The sequence below is a fragment of the Mustela lutreola genome, chromosome 7 (genome assembly GCF_030435805.1).
Source record: "Mustela lutreola isolate mMusLut2 chromosome 7, mMusLut2.pri, whole genome shotgun sequence".
NCBI classification, from domain to species: domain Eukaryota; kingdom Metazoa; phylum Chordata; class Mammalia; order Carnivora; family Mustelidae; genus Mustela; species Mustela lutreola.
The window spans coordinates 24,104,446-24,124,323 of record NC_081296.1 but is presented as its reverse complement, the minus strand read 5'-3'; the positions used below and the strand labels follow the sequence as shown (position 1 = coordinate 24,124,323).

General features: G+C 39.7%; 1 protein-coding gene across 5 annotated transcripts in view; it reads right to left on the bottom strand.

Moving 5' to 3' along the window:
- Positions 1-19,878, bottom strand: part of LRRC28 (leucine rich repeat containing 28) — a 157,181-nt gene that overhangs the window by 17,654 nt on the left and 119,649 nt on the right. For 4 of the 5 annotated variants that reach the window (XM_059180130.1, XM_059180132.1, XM_059180131.1 and 1 more), the window contains 2 exons: positions 6,040-6,215; positions 4,279-4,438 (listed from right to left, as the gene is read on the bottom strand). In XM_059180130.1, coding sequence (XP_059036113.1) covers positions 4,279-4,438; positions 6,040-6,215 — 336 coding nt within the window. Of the gene's footprint in view, positions 1-4,188; positions 4,439-6,039; positions 6,216-19,878 lie in introns of all 5 variants that reach the window. The other variant, XR_009355325.1, reaches the window with a different exon arrangement.

Below are 19,878 nucleotides of genomic sequence, written 5' to 3'. Positions count from 1 at the left end.
GAAAGCAGAACTTGTGAGCAACGATCCTGGATGTTCAGCTGAGATTTCTAAAGCAAAGGTTTGAAGGCATGGCCTGGTTTCTCCGTGCTGCTCACAGGAAAATGGTAGAGGAGGGAGCTAAGTCAAGGGAACTGTTAGGCAAAAAGGAACCAGAATTTGAAGATCTGGAACATTCTCAGGCTATCCATATTATAAATAATGAGAAAGCTTGCTCTGGAGAGAACACTAAGGGACAACTGTTCATACAGTCAACCATTTCAGCGAAAATGCTGACAGCCTGGACTGAAGGGAAGAGAGATGGCGACAGAATGAAAAAGGCTGTCAGGCTTCAGGCATTCTCCTAGCAGGAAAGGAGCAAGAGAGCTATCAGGGAAAGGGAAGAAGGACCCTGGGGATGGAGGCGACTTTCTTGGTTTTAGAAGACAGGCCCCTCCCACCCAAGACAAAGGGGGGTGCACCACTGTGGTGGGCCCAAAGGACAGAGCATTGAGGCAAAGAATGTTATTCTTTAGCATTAAAACCTACCAGAATTTGCCCTTCTAAGTTTTGGACTTGTTTGGGACTCATTACCTCTTTTTCCCTTCCGATGTTCTCCCTTTTGCAATGGGAATGTCTATCTTACGCTTGTCCAAACATTACATATTGGAGCAGATACCTTGGTTCATAACTGGAGGAGTCCTGCCTTGGGATGAATTATACCCAAGTTTTACCCATACCTGATTTAGATATTTAAGATGAGATTTTTGAACTTAAACGAGTTGATGTTGGAATGCATTAGGATTTGGGGGGGTGTTGGAATGGGATGAATTTATTTTGCATGCAAGAAGGACATGAACTTTCGGACCAGAATGTTACGGGTTGAACTGTATCCTCCCAAATTCGTATGTTAAAGCCCTAACCTCCAGTGCGATGATACGTATTTGGAGTACTGGACGGTATTTGGCTTTCTGAAGATAATTAGGTTTAGATGAGGTCATGAGGATAGGGCCCTCATAAAAGAGACACCAGAGAGCTTGTGCCCATGTGCTCCGCTCTGCCACACGAGGCAGCAAAAAAGCGCCATTTGCAAACTAAGAAGAAAGCTCTCTCCATGTGCATCCTGACTCTAGACTTCCAACCTCAGAACTGCGAGGAATGAACTTCTGTTGGTTAAGCCACCGAGGTATGGTATTTTGTTATGGTAGCCTGAGCAGAGTAACACGGTGACAATTATCTGGGATCAGGATCATTGCAGGTGTAATTAGTTAAGTGAGGAGGAGTCAGTAAGGGCCCAGCCTACTGGTGTCCTCAGCAAGGAGAGAGGTGTAGACACAGAGACATACGCAGAGAGAGGATGATGTGAAGGCACAGGGAGAAGACAGCCATCTCCAAGCCAAGGAGAGAGGCCTGGAACAGACCCTTCCCTCAACAGCCCTCAGAAGGGACTGGCCCTGCCAACATGCTGATTTTAGACGTCTCGCCTCCACAACTGTGCGGCAATAGATAGCCTCTTATTTAAGTCACCCAGTTTTGTGGCATTTTGTTGCAGCACTCTTAGCCAATGAATACGTACCTCTGAAAAGCTTGACTAACCTGATTTCCTAATGGGAAATATAGAACTTGTGTAAATCATGATTGTGTGGGGGAAAGCCAGACATGTTGTTATAATAATAAATACCCCTCTATTTTGATGTTCTCCATTTTAATAAATGAACATAAGTTTGGGGAATGAACACTTGCTATGCTTATAAGGATTCAAAGTCACGAATATACTAGTCGTTCTTCTCTGCTATGGATATTTGAAGGTTTGGGTGTCCATTGTTTAGGCAAAATACTATAATTTCTTTTTACTGAATTCTGTATTAAATTTAGGTTGAAACTAACACTTGTGTGGGACTTGGTATTTTAGAAGAATATCCAATATGTTTTTTTAAAATAATGCCAGATGTCTACATTAATTTCGATATTGGCTGATACAATGCATTATTTTATGACAAGCAATGTGAACTAAACTGAATATATTATAAAACTTAAAAATATTATTATCAAGACCTTTTAGAGTTTATGATATCAAAAATATTGATTTTATTTTCAGCAGTAAGCTACTGAATTCAAGTATTTGGTTTTCAGTTACAAAAGAAAGTACTTTAAAGACTATGATAGAAACTGATGTCAATGCTTTTAATACAATCTCCATAGCAACATGGGAAGGAACAAAGTCTGGTGGACCAAATGAAAGCCACAGACTCTCAATTTCAACCCTAGCATTAACTCACCACAGAAAGCCATGTTTATATCTTGGCATTTCATCTTTGCTATAAACACAGGCACTGCTGGCTTTGCTCAACAAACGGGCATTGCCTAAGTCCTATGTACTGGATATATTCATTTTATTACGCTAAGACTATTATATTTACATTCTGAAACAATACAAGATTATTTGCACTGAATTTCTAGGTTGCAGCAGAGAAATAAGTAACAGTACATAAAATATTCAAATACTGAATACATTCCCCAAATCTTATATAAAGATAACACAAAAAAATGACTTCATTTGAAGGATCTACTTTATTTTCACAAATTAATTACCATGAAAAAAAAAGAGAGTTTATCTTTTTGAATAGGTATTCAGAATTTTAGCAGCTACTGACAGAGTATCCTGACCTTACGGAAGTGTCTTCATTTTCATATTTTCAGTAAAAAAATGTCTTCTATATAGAATTATACAATAATGCCTAAGGGTTTTACTAAGTTTAATGAATTAGGTAAGATTATCTTATGATGGTATCTTACTGATATGAAGAGCATTTGCTAAAAACACATACACACAAGAGATTTTTTAAAAGTCTCTGAGCTAAAGAAGACTAGATTAAAGTAGTTAATGTTTACATAGTATTATTATATGCCTGGGCTCCTTCCAATGAGAATGATCTCATTTACCCTCACAGTGACCATAGATATTATTATAACGGTCACTTCATCAATGAGAGGCTGAAGCCCAGAGATGTTAAGTGCCTGGCCCAAGGGCTCCCAGCGGAGGAGGGCAAGTCAGGGCCTGTGCACCTGACTGCCAGGCACCGTGCCGATTTCGTCTATTTATTTTATCCACGGAGTAATACACTCAGACACTGACTCAGTGCTTTTAACTATTCTAAATGACATTTCACTACATTTGGTGATGTGATCACCTCGGACTGGAAGGAGCAAACTTAGAAAGGTTTGGAAGAAGGCTTCTTGTGGGCAGGCACAACGAAGCAGGAAACATTAAAAATACAAAGAGGGGAGACAGGAACCGAAACGTCTAACAGAATGGGATTATTCAGGGTAGGAAGAAGAGAAATGCAGTTTTGCAAGGGAGTGGGGTAGACAGATAGTAGAGGGGAGCTACTGTTTGTTGAACACCCATTATATGTCCAGGTTTGACCTTCACCATCTGCTAATCCTCAGGGTGCCCCCCCAGCCGGCTGTCCTATCCCTGTTCTGAGGCTCGGAGAGGTTCAGCACCCCACCCAGGCTCCCTCCTCATTCTATAAAAATGCTTACAAAGGAAATGCTTCTTGGCACTCAACAGGGGTAACGAGTTATCTGAAAAAGTTACTAACCCAAAATACCATCTGAGAGATAAGTGAGATGTTACAGTGTTTTTTTTTTTAACTTTAAAAAAATGTAAACTTAGAAAATCCTAAATTTAGACTATCTATATGCTGAGGTTGCGCTAATGGGGGATTTTTCATTTGATGTCCTAATTTTAATTGTCTGGTTTTCTTTTTTTAAACTACCAGTACAGGGGTTTTTACTTGGTGAACATTCTTAGCAAATTCAAGGCACTGTGCCAAGAAACAGAGAGTGGCAAGAGAATGGTATTTGGAAGTGTTAGAAATTCAAAACAGAAACACACACACACACACACACACGCAGGCACGCTGTTCACCATGCACTTTCTGTTAGCCACACCAATTAAAGGGCCGGGCTGGTCCCATTATACAACAAACATTTTGTTCTTACATTCCTTATTGCCCGAAGCCTATTGTGAACAAGGGAAAAGCAGGAAAGCACTCCTTACAAAGAATGAGCTATTCTAAATCATATATACAATAAAACTGTTCTGTATATGATCAAGAATGTAATAAAGGGAAGTCCAGTTTTCTCGTGATGCTGAACATGTGCTTTTGTGTCGTTCAGCTGTATCTCAGGAAGCACCATACGCACCTTGACAGCTGGTGACTTAACAATGCTTTCATGCATGGTCTCCACCCCTCGCCCAGGTGTAAGCCCTGGTGCCCACTTAGGCATGATTACCCCTGGTGCAGCCCTGCCATCGGCGTCTCTCTCAAGGGAAAGAGCTTGGGGTAGACAATCGTAAACATGGGCTCACTACACCGGTGACAGTGTCCCAGGGGGCAGTGCAGCAGCTCCAGGAGACTTCTGGGTAATGAGATTGGAGACAGAAAGTTCAAATCTGGAACACAAGAGAAAAGAAATCAGGCATGAATTAAAAAAAAAATCAGATTTCCTTAAACTAGGCTTAAAATATGTTTCTTTGTTGCTAAGTCAATTCAGTTAGTTAAAAAGTATTGCATGGTGAAAATACTGTTACGTGATAGGCACTGAATTACTTTTTTGATACTAAGAGAAAAACCCAAATCTACTCTTTTAAGAGCAAACATAAGCTATCCTGAGGTAGAAGCAAGAAAAGAATAAGACCCAATATTCTTTAAGAAAAAAAATTTTAAAAAGGCATTAATTTACCCAGAGAAGGTTTGTACAACTTCCTATGGGAGACGGAGAATAAAAAAGGACTGCACCGAAGACTAACATTGACTTTCATTAAATTCTTCCTAAATCGATTGGGCATTGAGCATTACTCAAGCTAAGTTATATTTACTGAAAAGAATGAAAATGGGAAACAAAGAAATCAAAGTGAAAGAAAAATAAGGAAACCAAGCTTTTCCTTGTTTCACTCCCGTGAACTATCTAAATTGATAGAGAGGCTGCCTCCTTGTCCATCAGGCCTGAGCTGTATGAAAGAAACATTTAAAGCAAAACATCCCAGTGGCCCAGGCAATCTTGAGCATAAGTGTCCACGGGATTGCCACAGATGGTCAACATCCAGAAGACAGAGAGGAAAATGGTCACAATGAGCTGAAACCTAAAAATTACTGACTCATCTCTGGGAAGGAAATACAAATGATCTCATCATCCTTTACATCTGTCTGGACTTTATCAATAACCATTTATAAAAATGGAATTTACCCAGAGATGAATAATTATAGTTTTCTTTTTAGTATTAAAAAATAACTTTGTGTTGGACATTTCTAGAAGGTTAATAGGAGATGTTTTTGAATGGATATTTATTTTTTTTTTAAAGCAAAGACTAAACATTTAGCAGTTTTTCAAACATTTGGAATGTATCTTATTAAAATTGCCTACTGCTCTCTTAAAGCATCTCGGAGATCCACAGCACAACACCCATGAAATCTACATACGGCCGAATCCTCTCCGAACCAAGAGTTACTACGCTGTGGAAATACTGCCCGAGACCCCTGGTATTTCCTCCCTCTAGGTATGTAATTTCTCAGATGTGAGGAGCCTGCATGGCGAAAACTTGTCCCAATTCTGCTTTAAGGATAAGACTTTGGCATTTTTTTTTCCCTGCTCAAGAAAGTGCCTCTGCCAGCCTTCTCACTTCCACTAGATATGTGACCAAACACCAATTTCCTTCCCTAAACCACAAGGTTTAACTTTTAACCTCGGTCCTTTACGACTGGAGACCACACTGTGGTGAAAGCTCCTCTGTGTCCATAGGGGATGCCGAAGGGATCAGTGTTGATAAAATATTAAAACCATTTTTTTTAAATGGGAAAAAAACAAGTTCCACTGCATAACAATGTGAGTGTGCTTAATGTCACTGAACAGAGAATTTAAAACGGGTTAAAATGGTAAATTTTATGTTATGTGTATTTTAGCACAATAAAAAACATGGACACCCCAACAGGGAGCACGGAGCACAACCTCTAAGGTCACCCAGTAAGAGGCAGAAAGAGAGAAAGTCCCGTGTACCTTTAAGAAAACTGTGGTAGGTGTGATGGAGACTCCTCATGGCCAACTCTTGCAGAGGCAGGACGTGATCATTCTCTGTCCCTATGGCCTTCACCTCGGCAGGGAGGAACACAGTGAGCTGCCCCGATGAGAAAGAAAGCAGCTTCACCTCGGAAACTTGAATGGGAGCACCACAGCTGCAGACAGACACATTCGCAGTAGTATTAGCAAAAGAGGGAAAGAATATATGTGCCAATAAAAATGTGTTAATCAAAATATACATTTAAAATTTTAAGACACTGCTGAATTGCCAGAATTCTTTTCAGAGTGAACAGATGCTAGCCTGGGTTCCTTAATAAAGCCTGGCACAGAAATGTAAACTCATCAGTTGGAACTCAGCTATCACATTGCTGAGGGCCAGTTCCTTTCAGTAAGGACAAACTCTGAAGGAACTTTCCTTCATAAGATCTACACAGTTTGCTCTGGAAGCGCCCTTTATCCTCATTTTATTATCCTTTCCAAATTCATGCTTATTGAAATTTTCAAAATGAAAAGGAGAAAAGAGTACTCTGTTAAGTTACAGCACTTTGGTTTAACTGAATTTTTGTGGCAGAGGAAGAAACCCCATGAAGCACATTGATTTTTAATGGTATAAGATAACTTTATTGGGGGCGCCTGAGTGGCTCAGTGGGTTAAAGCCTCTGCCTTCAGCTCAGGTCATGATCCCAGGGTCCTGGGATCGAGCCCCACATCGGGCTCTCTGCTCAGCAGGGAGCCTGCTTCCTCCTCTCTCTCTGCCTGCCTCTCTGCCTACTTGTGATCTCTGTCAAATAAATAAAAAAAATCTTTAAAAAAAATAGATAGCTTTATTGGATTCTTCCATAAACTTGTAGGGAGAAGATTCACAGCAAAGCCCCAAACTAAGGGGTCCGACCCCATCCTACCATCAGTCTCAGACCTCTGGTGTGTCTGGAGAGATACACCGTGAGGTAATCTCTCTGCCCTTCACTAGAAATAGGCAATGAGGGAGAGGACACAGGCTTGAGCTGCAGAAGCCCATGGCTCGTTTGTGTGGCTTCATCTGCTCATTCCTTCCACCAGAAAATGTCTTCAGAGATCAGCTCTACACCAGCCAGTTAAAGACAAAGTAAAACAACAACAACAACAACAACAACAACAAAAAAAAAAACAAAAAACTCCTTCCCTTGAAAATGTAATAATTACAATGTAATTGTTCTAAGGTTGGGTCAGAGAAGAGACAGTGGCTGACCATCCCGGGGATTAGGGAAGGTTTTTACAGAGGAGACACTATCTGACTCAACTGACTTCCCTCAACCAATTTCTCCATCTGGCTCTAAAGAAAGAACCTCAGAAGGCTACTCTGGGATGCCCACCTGAGTCAAACCCACATCCAAAAGGGAACCACGATTTCAAATTCGAAAATTCTAGTACGGATCTGCCTTTTTCAACAGCATGACATAGTCTGCATCTGGTGCCTTTTGTCAACATCACATTTCTGGGAATCATCCGTGTTGCTGCACGCACTACAGTTTATTAATTTTCATCGCTGTGTAGTAACTGATAAACATCTGGACTGTTTCCAGGGTGGTGACATTATGAACATTTTTGTGTATATTATTGGATACCTATGAGCATACAATCCTGTTGGGCGCATATGTAAGATCAGAACTGTGCTTAGAGACAGATGATGAAAAGGTAAAATCTATAATAAAACAGAGCAAGAGGGGAGCGAGAACTGTATTAATCTGAGTCGGTCTTCCTGAGGAGGTGACATCTGAGCTGAGACCCGAATGAAGGGAACAGTTCAATCAGGGAAGGGGAACTTCATTACGGGATGGCAGGCATTTTAAATTGAGGACAAGGAACTAAGAGCTCAGGGAGTCCAAAGCAGCTAGAGGTTGCAGGAGAGAAAGCCTCAGAGGAGAACTCTGCAGATCTGCAGAGGGTCCCCCCTGAGGACTCAGATGAGTACTGATCAGCAGAGGCATGTGAGGAAACTGGCACTGGAGAAAGAACCAGCTGAAAAGATGAAAGAAAGGTTATCTTCTTCATGCAGAGTTGAATAGACTGCCTGCTCTTATCAGTCAGACTTGAACCTCACAGTTCATGATGCATTAGATAGAGTACATGGAAGGGTGTTATCTCAGTGGTCAGGAATAATTAGCACTGGATTGAAGACAATTCTATTCCCATTTAACAAATCCTAAAAGCCCTATCTGAAAAGATAAAACGGTTTCCAATGAACTTAATTGTGTTCCAGAACATACATCAAGAATAGCTGTATGAATACAAAAAGATCCAGCACGCAACGTGGTAAAATTCACACTGTCCAGCATCAAGTAAAAAATTATCAGGCTTTCCAATAAGCAGGAAAACATGACATGTAATGAGAAAAAATCATGCAAGTAAAATCAACCAAGAACTGAGAGGTGTTAGAACTGGCAGTAAACGTCATTATAATAATAATAATTTTATAATTATTGCCTAGTACAAAGACATATGACACACAGAGCTGTCACCTAAAGCAATTGGAAATAAAAGAGCAAATTAAGACTTAATAGAAGAAAAGCAATAAAGAACACCAAGAAAATCAATGACCCTACTAGGTCTTTATACAAAGGATACAAATATAGTGATTTGAAGGGGCACATGTACCCCAATATTTATAGCAGCAATGGTCATAATAGTCAGCATATGGAAAGAGCCCAGATGTCCAACAACAGAAGAATGGATAAAGAAGATGAGGTACATATACACAACAGAATACCACTTACCATCAGAAAGAATAAAATCTTACATTTGTAACAAGGTGGTTTGGAACCAGAGGGTATTATGCTAAGTGAAATAAGTTAGAGAAAGTCAAATACCACATAATTTTACTCATATGTGGAGTTTAAGAAACAAAACAGATAAACATAGGAAAAGGGAAGGAAAAATAAAATAAGATAAAAACAGAGAGGGAGGCAAACCATAAGAGACTCTTAACTATTGGAAACAAACTGAGGGTCGCTGGAGGGGGGAGGGTGGAGGGATGGGGTAACTGGGTGATGGGTATTAAGGAGGGCACTTGATATAAGAAGCACTGGATGTTTTATGCAACTGATGAATCACTAAATTCTACCCCTGAAACTAAGAATATAATATATGTTAACAAAATTGAATTTAAATAAGGAATTTTAAAAAATTAATGACATAGAAAAATAAATTAAAAGGTGGAACTTTGAAAGGATCAATAAAATTGATGAATTTCTAAACAGAATAATCAGAGAGAAGACACAAATGATCAATATCAGGAATGAGAATGGAGACATTGCCTGGTTTCTACAGATAATAAAAGGGCAATAAGCAATTTTATGCCAATATAAAGTCCTTGAAAGACAAAAATTACCAAAGCTCATTCAAGAAAGAGGTAAGATTAACAGCCCTATATTTATTAAAGAAGTTGAATTTGTAGTTAAAAGGTTGGAAAACTTCTCAACTGAATCTATGAAACTAGCATTCTCCTGATTTAAAAAAAAAAAAAAAAAAAAAAAACCAGACAAAAACATTTTTAGGGGAAAAAAGCCTGAAAACCCCAGCATCACTCTTGAACACAGCTGGAAGAAATTCAAACAAGAGTTTAGCAAATTGAATTCAACAATGTATGACCAAATGAGGTTTATTTTACCAATTAAGACTGCATTAACATTAGAAAAATCAATGTAATTCACTATACTAAAATTTAAAAAAAGAAAAACCATATAATAATTTCAACATATATAGAAAAGTTGTCTAACCAAATTCAACACCCATTCAAAAAAAAAAAAAAACCTTAGCAAATTAGGAATAGAAGGGAAATTATTCATCTGATAAAAGCTATCTATGACAAAACAACAGTTAATATTATACTTGGTGAAAGACTGTTTTCCCAGCAAGTTCAGCATGATAAACACGTCTGCTCTCACTACTTCTATTTAACATTGTACAGATAGCCATTGTATAGCCAGGGTAATAAAGCATGAAAAATAAATAAAAGGCAAGCAGATTTGTAAGGAAGAAGTAAAACTGCCTTTATCCCCCAAAAGGCATTACTGTGTACCCAGAAAGTGCAATAGAATCTATAGAACAGAACAAAACAAAACAAAAACAAAAACAAAAAGCAAAACAAAACAAAACAAGAACAACAAAAAACTACTGGAATTATTAAGTGAGTTTAGCAAGTCTGGACCACACAAGGTAAATATACAAAATTATTTGTACTTCTATATGGTAGCCATACTTATTGGAAATTGAAAAAAAATTTAAACGACATATACAATAGCATGAGAAATATGAAATAATTAGAGATAAATCTGACAAAAGATGCCCAGGACCTGTTCAGTGAAAACTACAAAATACTGCTGAGAAATGAAGATATGTATTGTAATCAAGGATTGAAAGGCTCAAAACTGTTATTAATTCTCCTCAAATTCATCTATAGATTCAACACAATCAAAACCACAGCAGTTTAAAAATAATAAATTGAAACTCTGATTCTAAAATTTATGTGGAAATGCTGAATAATTGCATTCAATTATTTTTTAAAGTTAAAAAAAAATTTGGAGGACTAACACTATCAAATTTTAAGATTTACAGTAAAACTATGGTCATCCAAACAATGTGGTATTGGTGTCAAAATGGACCAATAGATCAATGGAGCAAAGAGAGTTTCTGGAAATAGACCCACGCATTATAAGGACAACTAATTTTCAACGGGAATATAAAGGCAGTACAATGGAGAACGGATAGTATTTTTAATAGATGGAGCTGGAACAGTGGTATATTCATATGCAAAAAAAAAGAAAAAGAAAATGAATTTCAGCCATACCTGTACCTTATACAAAGATTAACTCAAAATGAATCATAGGTCAAAATGGAAACCGAAACCTTAAAAATTCTAGAAGACAACCCACAAAAAAACCTTTGTGATTTGGGTTACACCAAAAGCAAAGATCCATAAAGGCACAAATTGATAAACTGGGCTTTATCAAAATAAAAAATGTCTGCTCTTTAAAAGGCCCCATTAAGACAATGAAAAGACAAGCCATGGACTGGGAGAAAATATGTGCAAAGTATATAAGAGATAAGACTTGTATCCAGAATCTATAAAAAACTTTCAAAACTCTGTAAGAACAAAAATACTCAAGAAAAAAATGGGGGAAAGACTTACACAGACATTATGTCAAAGCAGATATATGCAGTTAAATGCTCTACCACTGAGCTATACCCCCTCAGGCAGATATATGGACAGCAAATAAGACAAGCAAAGATGTGCATTCTTATTCACTAGAGAGATGCGACTTAAAAACATAATGAAATACTACTGCAGAACAATCAGAATGGATAAAATTTAAGACTGACTATTCCCAAAGTGGCAAAAATAGGGAAGAAGTGAAAATCTCTTATATTGAGTTGGGAATGTAAAATGGTAGTTATTTTTGAAAATCTGCAGTTCCTTCAAAAATTAAGGATATCTAGGGGTGCCTGGGTGGCTCAGTGGGTTAAGCCTCTGTCTTCGGCTCAGGTCATGATCTCAGGGTCCTGGGATAGGGCTCCCTGCTTAGCAGGGAGCCTGCTTCCTCCTCTCTCTCTGCCTGCCTCTCTGCCTACTTGTGATCTCTGTCAAATAAATAAATCTTCAAAATCTTCAAATAAATCTTCAAATAAATAAAATCTTCAAAAAAAAAATTAAGGATATTTATGATCCAGACTCTCTACTCCTAGACATTTATCCAAGTAAATTTAAGACTAGGGCCATTAAAGGACAGTCTACATATGTCCATAGCAGCTTTACTTGTAATAAAGTAAAAAACTAGAACCAAAACAAATGACCATAAGAACTGAATGGAAGTAATCTGTGGTATATCTGTAGAATGGTACTCTACATGGTGATTAAAAAGGAATGAACTACTGATACACACTACATCATCAATAAATCTCCAAATCTTTAGGCTGAGTGAAAGAAGCCAGACAAAAACAGAGAATACATTGTTTGACTGCATTCATATAAAACTCTAGAAAATACAAATTAATGTATGTAGATCAGTGGTTGTCTGGAGACAGGATGGGGATAGAAGTAACAATTAGCAAGGGGCATGAAAAAACTTTGTGAGTGATGAATATATTTATTTTCTTAATTATACTGATGGTTTCAGAGGGGTGTGTGTGTGTGTGTTTGCGTGGTATATATAAATATATATATACATATATATATAAATATAGGATGCATGCATGTGCACACACACACACACACACAAAAGCAAAGCAAAATAAATACAAAGTATGAATAGGATATTGAAAAACCTAAGAGCTGAAACTGATGAAAAGGAAACAGAGAATAGAAAGTAAAAATAAACCCCAAATCTGGTTCTTCCAAATAAATGTGCCTGGCATGTACTGATTAAAGGAATAAGAGAGAAATTAAAATACACAATATTAGAATAAAAGAGAAGCTGGGGCAACTGTGTCGGTTAAATGCCCAACTCTTGGTTGCAGCTCAGGTTATGATCTCAGGGTCATGAGATAGAGCCCCGCATTGGGCTTAATCTACTTGAGATTCTCTCCCCCCTCTGTCCATTCTCCCCTCTCTCTCTCTCAAATAAATAATCTTAAAAAAAAAAAAAAGAATAAAAAGAAACTAGTAAGAGATGAAAGAGATGAACAGATTTATAAAGAAGTTTCACTTCTTGTGATGGCAAGCCAGGTAACAGTAACCAACAGAAGACATTATCAAAAGCTGGATCAAATATCTGCTTTATTGCCTCAGAAAGCATTCAGGAAAAATTATAGAGAGCCAAGATCAAGACAAGACAGAACCTGAGGAACAAGCCGGCATTTGGGGCTACTTCTTTCCTAAGTGTGTTTGTCAATTACTGAAAAGACTGCTTGGAAGCAGAGCAGCATTTAACAGTCTAAAGGGAGCTACAGGGACAAAAATCGATGTCCAGAGCCCATTAAGGCAGATGCAGGTCTGATAAATCATCCACACAAAGGGCTCCTGGAGTAAGCAGGAACTGAAGGTCAAGGGCATCTCAAGGACTGAAGCCTAACTTCAAATCATCTCAATTTCTGAAATGGATTTGAAACTGTCAGCAACTGAAAAGAGCCTGTGAACGGACAGAAGGTCATTGCATCCATCAGGAAGAGGGAAAATTTTAAGAATTGTTAAGGGGAAGGAAGCCTCTAGAATATAGGGTGCAGGAGTAAGAAAGTTATTTGGAAAGTGTCCCCTACCCAATAGTCCCCTAACTATTTGGGGGCATGGGATGGCCGCCATGGGAATGCACAGTGCCATGGGGAAGGAACATGCTGCCAGGAGGAAGGCTGCGGCCGGTCCACAGAAGCAGCCCATCAGGTAGCAGAGAAACTTGATGGAGAGGTTGGCCTGCTGCTGGGGGTTGGAAAACATGCTGGAGGCTAGAGCTGGTTCACAGAATCAGCTCCCTGGGTGACAGATCACCAGGTGGTCGGCAAAAGTGGTCTGCCAAGGAACAGAGAAATTTGCTGGAGAGTGTGGGTTTCAGCTGCACTGCTACCGGGTCTTCCTTTGCTAGCTGCTGCACAGAAAACAGCAGCCTGGAAGCAGGAAGAGAAATCCCTTCCTCCTGTTCTGACCCTGAAGTGTCCCTCCTTGGCCCTCTATTGAAAAACTTTGTATTAATCCAGATGATGAAGGAAAAAGTTCTACAGGAGTCAGTTTCAGGGAAAAAGGTAAATTCGGAGTTGAGAAGCAATAGATTATATAGCAATAAGAAGACACACATACTTGGGTCCTCTCGGGGGGTAGAGAGGGAGATAATATAATTTGGGGTCTAAGATAATATGACAGTTCTTTATATACCACATCTGGCAGGCAATCAAAACTAACCACGTACAAGGGTAGAGAGATAAAACAGCCTAAAAGAAAATCGAGAGAAACAACAGGTATTAAAAGAGTTTTTAAAAAGATGCAAACTTTACATTCTTAATATGTGTAATAAGCTCTAAGACTGAGAATTTTGATGGAAGCTATAACACATGTGGTGTTAAGACTACGAAGAAATCCGAGAGAATAGTATTCCAGATAGAGGAGAAACAGGTGCAAAGAGGCAGGAATCTGGTGAGCTCAAGAAGGGAGGAGGTAAATATGGCCGAAGCAGAGGCAGGAAGGCAGAGAGTGGTAGGAGAAGAAATTCAAAGGTCTGACCTAGAAGACAAGTCATGTACAGGCTCACAGGTCACAAGCGTGATGGCTGAGTAGTGATAACTGCATCAGGGTTATGACCTGGCTTGGACTGTCAGACACTTTGTAGAGAACAGACTCAAGGTGGTTAAGACAGAAGACTACTACTGTTAGAATCCAGGTGAGAGATGAAATGGCAATTTAGGTCAAGGAGACAGTATATAGAAATGGTGAGAAGTGGCAAGAGCCCGGGTCTATTTCTGAATGTACAGCTAACAGGCTCCATGATGAGTTGGCTGTGGGACGCAAGAGGAAGGAAAATCAAAGAAGACCCCCAAGCTTTTGGGCAGAGTAACTGGAAGAATGGCACTTCCATCAACTGACATGTGGCAGATTGTAGAAGCCTGAGTTGGGGGTAAGGGAATTAGGAGTTTGACTGTGGGTATGTTAGCACTTAACTGTACTCATCCACGCAGCACTGCCAATTGGATGCTCTTGGATGTAGGAGTCTGGAGGTCAGGCAAGCGGTCCAGGCTGAAACTGCTTTTGAGAGTCAAGCATGTGTAATATTTAAAGTATAATTGTGATTGCACGAAATAACCAACCAAGAAATGTTTCTTATCGGGGATGCTTTAAGCATTTCAGGGGCACACATATTCATAATTGTTTAGAACTTCTGTGCGCACTGTAAGATATTAAGCATCCCACCAAACATCAGTAGAGACCCAGTCTTAGAGCCATCCCCCTCCCCAACTTAAACACATTTCTAAGTACCATGAAGTGGAGAATTGCTATTTTGGGTTACAGATGGAGAAGAGTTTTGAGTCCTGAGCCCAGTATGTCATGAACAGGGGAATGAGGATAAGCCCGTAGAGAAGGTTGAGAAGGCATGGATAGTGGCAGAGGAGGGGGACCAGAGAGATGGTGTTCTGAGAGCCAGGTGAAGCAGGTGTTTCAAGAAGGAGAAACTGATCAAGTGTTGGGCAGGTCAAGAAAGATGAGAACTAAGAAGTGAATTTGGCAACGTGAAAGTGACTAGAGACAATGAAAATGCTGGCTTTGGTGTAGAATTGGGTTATCCTAGTTTAACTGGTGTGGGTGGATGGGAGCATGGAAGGAAGTGGTCATAGTAAGTACAGACATCTCTTTCAGTTTTCTAAAGAGGAGCAGAAAATGGGGAAGATGCTGAAGATTAAGAACAAAATGTTACATGCAACAAAGCAAGTCACAGGGGCGTGTGCACAGCATGACCCATTTACAAAAAGACTATATATATATATGTATGTATATATATATATGGAGGTACTTACATATATTGAAATCAAAACTAAGTATAAGTGAATCATAAATGTAAAATTCAGAATAGTGGCTAACCTTGGGGGAAGAGTGTACACTTGGAGAGGGGCATACAGAAGCTGCATAATTATTGGCAAACTAATGAAATTTACACTGACGTGCAGGGTCAAAATATGGGAGCCTTCTAACCTTCTAATTTTAAGAAATGACCCTCTTCCCTTAGTCGATTCAAAAGGAGGAGAGCGTAAGCAGGGAGGTGCCTATGGATGCATGTGGCCTTATGTTTCCTTGTGGATCTGAATCACACGCCTTACTCTAGGCAATGGTGTCTTTATTAAAAGGCACCATGGCCACTTCTACCTACAGGCAAATTGGGCCTGAAAATTTCTATATCAGGGCATTCCAAGTACAAATATTACTCATCCCCAAATCTAATTCTTTTATAAAGTCTTTCCTGATATCCTCTCTTACCAATGATCTACCACAACGTTTGAAGTTTCTATCACACATTTTCTAACTATATTATACGTGTTCTTCTGCTGTGAATTCATCTAACGTGTTCAATTTTCTCCTCTATCTAGCAGTTTCCATATTGATAGCTAAGCAGTTCCAAACACAGATTGGTTGTTTTGAGTCATCACAAATAGATAAAGAAGTCTGAAAGAGAAAAGATAAAAAGGAAATGGGTAAAAGAATACTGAGTCACCCACACGGTGTCAAAAAGGAAATAATTTGGGGTTCTCACAGGGGTCCATGAGAAGTCTCAGGACGAGGAGATGTGCTAGTGACCTCCTAAGCATTACAAATATCTATATTTGGTTGATCGCTACATTCCAGAAAATGATTATATATGAAAAATGGCAGTAATCCATCAAACAGGATTTTGGAAAATGTCTTACTTACAGATTAAATTAAATGTATCTTGAGTCATGTGTGTGTTGGATGGGTACCATGAAGTATCACAATAGATACCAGTTAAGTGTGTTAAAATGACAGACAAGCCACAGACCAGGAGAAATTATGTGCAAATCCACGTATCTGATGAAACACATATTCAGAATATGTAAAGAGGGGCGCCTGGGTGGCTCAGTGGGTTAAGCCTCTGCCTTAGGCTCAGGTCATGGTCTCAGAGTCCTGGGGTGAAGCCCTGCATCAGGCTTTCTGCTCAGCAGGGAGCCTGCTTCCCCCTCTCTCTGTCTGCCTCTTTGCCTCCTTGTGACCTCTCTGTATCAAATAAATAAATAAAATCTTTAAAAAAAAAAGAATATATAAAGAACTCTCAAAAGTCAATAATTTAAAACAATCCAATCCGTAAAAAAGGAGTAAAAGACTGGAACACACTTTACCAAAGATAGATGGATAGCAAATCAGCACATGAAAAGATGTTCAACATCAGCAGTCATTAGAGAAATGCACATTAAAAGCATGAGATACCATTACTCACTTATTGGGATGTCGGAAAAATTAAAACAAAAACAAAAACAAACCAAACTGACAAGAACTTTCTTAAGCTGCTGATGGAAATGCAAAGTAGCCCAGCCATGTCAGAAAGCAGTCCAGCAGTCTTTTACAAAGCTAAAATACACTTACCCTATGACCCCCAGCACATGCATTCTTAGGAATTCCATCCAAGTGAAATGAAAATTTATGTTCACACAAAACAGACCACTGTTTCCACTGGATTGGAAGGGGAGAGGTTCATTTCAAAGGGACATGGAGGACATTTTTGAGGTGAATGAAAGGTCCTGTATCTTGATTATAGTTGTGGCTTTATGACTGTGTACATTTGCCAAAATTCACAGAAATGTTCACTAAAAAGTGTGAATGTTACTGTAAATTATACCTTTTTAAAACAAACAAAACCCAACAGTAGCGTGCTGCAGGGGCCTGGTCCTGGAGCCCTCTGCTCTGTTAGTCATTAGCCTTTTGTTGTGGATTATGAGATCTTAGGCGGAAGGCAGACTTGGAAGTTGGGGAACTCGGGGGACTTCACCCAACAGTTCTTCACCAACGTGGGCAGAAATATTTCAGTACTGTCAATAATTCAACAGCCGACATGGGTGCACTAGTGCAAACCAGCTACACACTGGTCTGTCAAATAATATCAAAGTTTACATAAAAATTTTTGCCTTTGGGGCGCCTGGGTGGCTCAGTGGGTTAAAGCCTCTGCCTTCGGCTCAGGTCATGATCCCAGGGTCCTGGGATCGAGCCCCGCATCAGGCTCTCTGCTCAGCGGGAAGCCTGCTTCCTCCTCTCTCTGCCTGCCTCTCGGCCTACTTGTGATCTGTGTCTGTCAAATAAATAAATAAAATCTTAAAAAAAATTTTTTTTTTTTGCCTTTGATCTTTACTTTGCCTTTATCACTCTTCGTTTCAAAACCTCTGTTCAGCCCATGTGATCACATAACCACGAGAGTCTGTAGCAGCACGCCCATGGCTTGGTATGACTATTTCCATGGGTGGGAAGGATATTACCCTTATGAACCACTCTGTGAAGATGAGGAAATGAATCTCAAGTTTACTTTATAATGATTGTTTCTTTCCTAATACAAAGAAAATTAAGAAGAGGGAATCATAAACGAAATGCTACTTACTATGCAGTGTGGTTGCGAAGTCTGGAAATGCAGGCAAACACACAATAAATGATTCTTCTGATGATCTACCACAACACATGGGGTGATGATTAAATTTTTGCATTGAGATGGCTAGGCCATGGTAGCCAGATATTTGGTCCAACACCCAGACTAGATGGTTTTGTGGAGGTACTTTTTGGAAAAGATGAACACTGAAATTGGTAGACTGTAAATAAAGCTGATCACTCTCTATAATGTGGTGGGCCTCAACTAATCAGCTGAAGGCCTCGAGAGAAACAGACTGAGTGAGGTCCCCTTCCAAACTGCCTTCAGACTCAAGCTGTCACATCAGCTCTCCTCTGGGTCTCCAGCCAGCCCCGCAGGTTTGAGACTTGTCAGCCCCCACAATCCTATGAGCCAATTCTTCAAAATAGATCAACCTCCCATCCCTGCACACATCCAACTGGTTCCATTGCTGTGGAGAACCCTGACTAGTGTACATGGTAGAATAATATTATTTGTTTTCAAATTTTATAGCCACACTGTAGTATGAGAGCCCCGAGCAAAACCATAAAACACTGAAAATGCAGAATAAAACCCAGGCAAGTCATTTGTGAATATTTACTTCATACTGTTATCGCCTTAACAGCTGCTGCTGCCTAATACAATTGTGTATGAACTGTACATGGACACTGCCCAGGGAATTTAACAATATAGAGTAACAAATAAAGGTTGAGGGAGCTGAAAGCCAGATTTTCCCTAATGCTTTCCTCATGTCCCATCATTAAAAAGACAGGTGTCTGGCTGAAACCACTGAAAAGGCTCATGTTAAACAAGTAAGTGGGTTCTCTTTTTACATACGGTCTAATTTCCCTTTGACAATTCCTTTAACAGAAGTTCCTACTCTTCACCACTGGATATAAAGGGCTAATTAAATTCATTTTAGGATATGTCTATTAAATGCCTTCTCTGCTTCACAGTGGAGAAGAGCCACAGCCATGAGGAATGCTGGCTGGGAGGGAGGAATTCACACGAGTAGGGGACCTTTCTGCTGGGCATGGCCAACCTCCCTCGACCTCATCAGACATGAAATATCCACCCCGTTATGTGAAATGAGGCAGGAGTGAGAAAGGTATTTTCTGCCTCTGCTCTCAGGGAGCTAGCAGAAGGGCTCAAACATACAGACGTGATTCTAGACCAAAGAGGGGAGATGCAGTGTGCATAGCACAGAGGTTCAGAGCATGGACAATGAAGCAGATGATGACTCCACCATAGCCCAGCTTGGTGAGCTGGGAGAGTTTACTTATTGTCTCCGAGCTTGTTTCATTTCTGAAAAGGAGATAACATCACAAGGGTTGCTGGGAAGATGATCCCTCAACACATTGCCTGGCACACAGTAATGGTTAAGTCAGGTTTATGCTGTTGTTTTCTACTGTTACAGTAAATGATTCTTCTGCTAATCTGCTACAATACAGTGTATGGTGGTTAAACTGTTGTATCGTCTTGCCTCGATCACAGTACCCAGGCATCTGTTCAAACACCAGCCTAGATGTTGCCACGAAGGGATCTATTGTTACGAATTAACATTAGCATGATGATACTCCAGGGAAACAGAATAGGGATTCGGCTCTGTGAATGCCCAGGGCACAGGGGGTTAAACAGTTCCCACTGGTCAGAGTGCGGAACTGACTCTGGAACTGACATGGAAGAGAATGACAAGTGACCTTGGAAGCGAGGGTCACTCATCTCCGGAAGAAGTAGTTACGAAATGGATTGCTAGCAAGGGGGGATA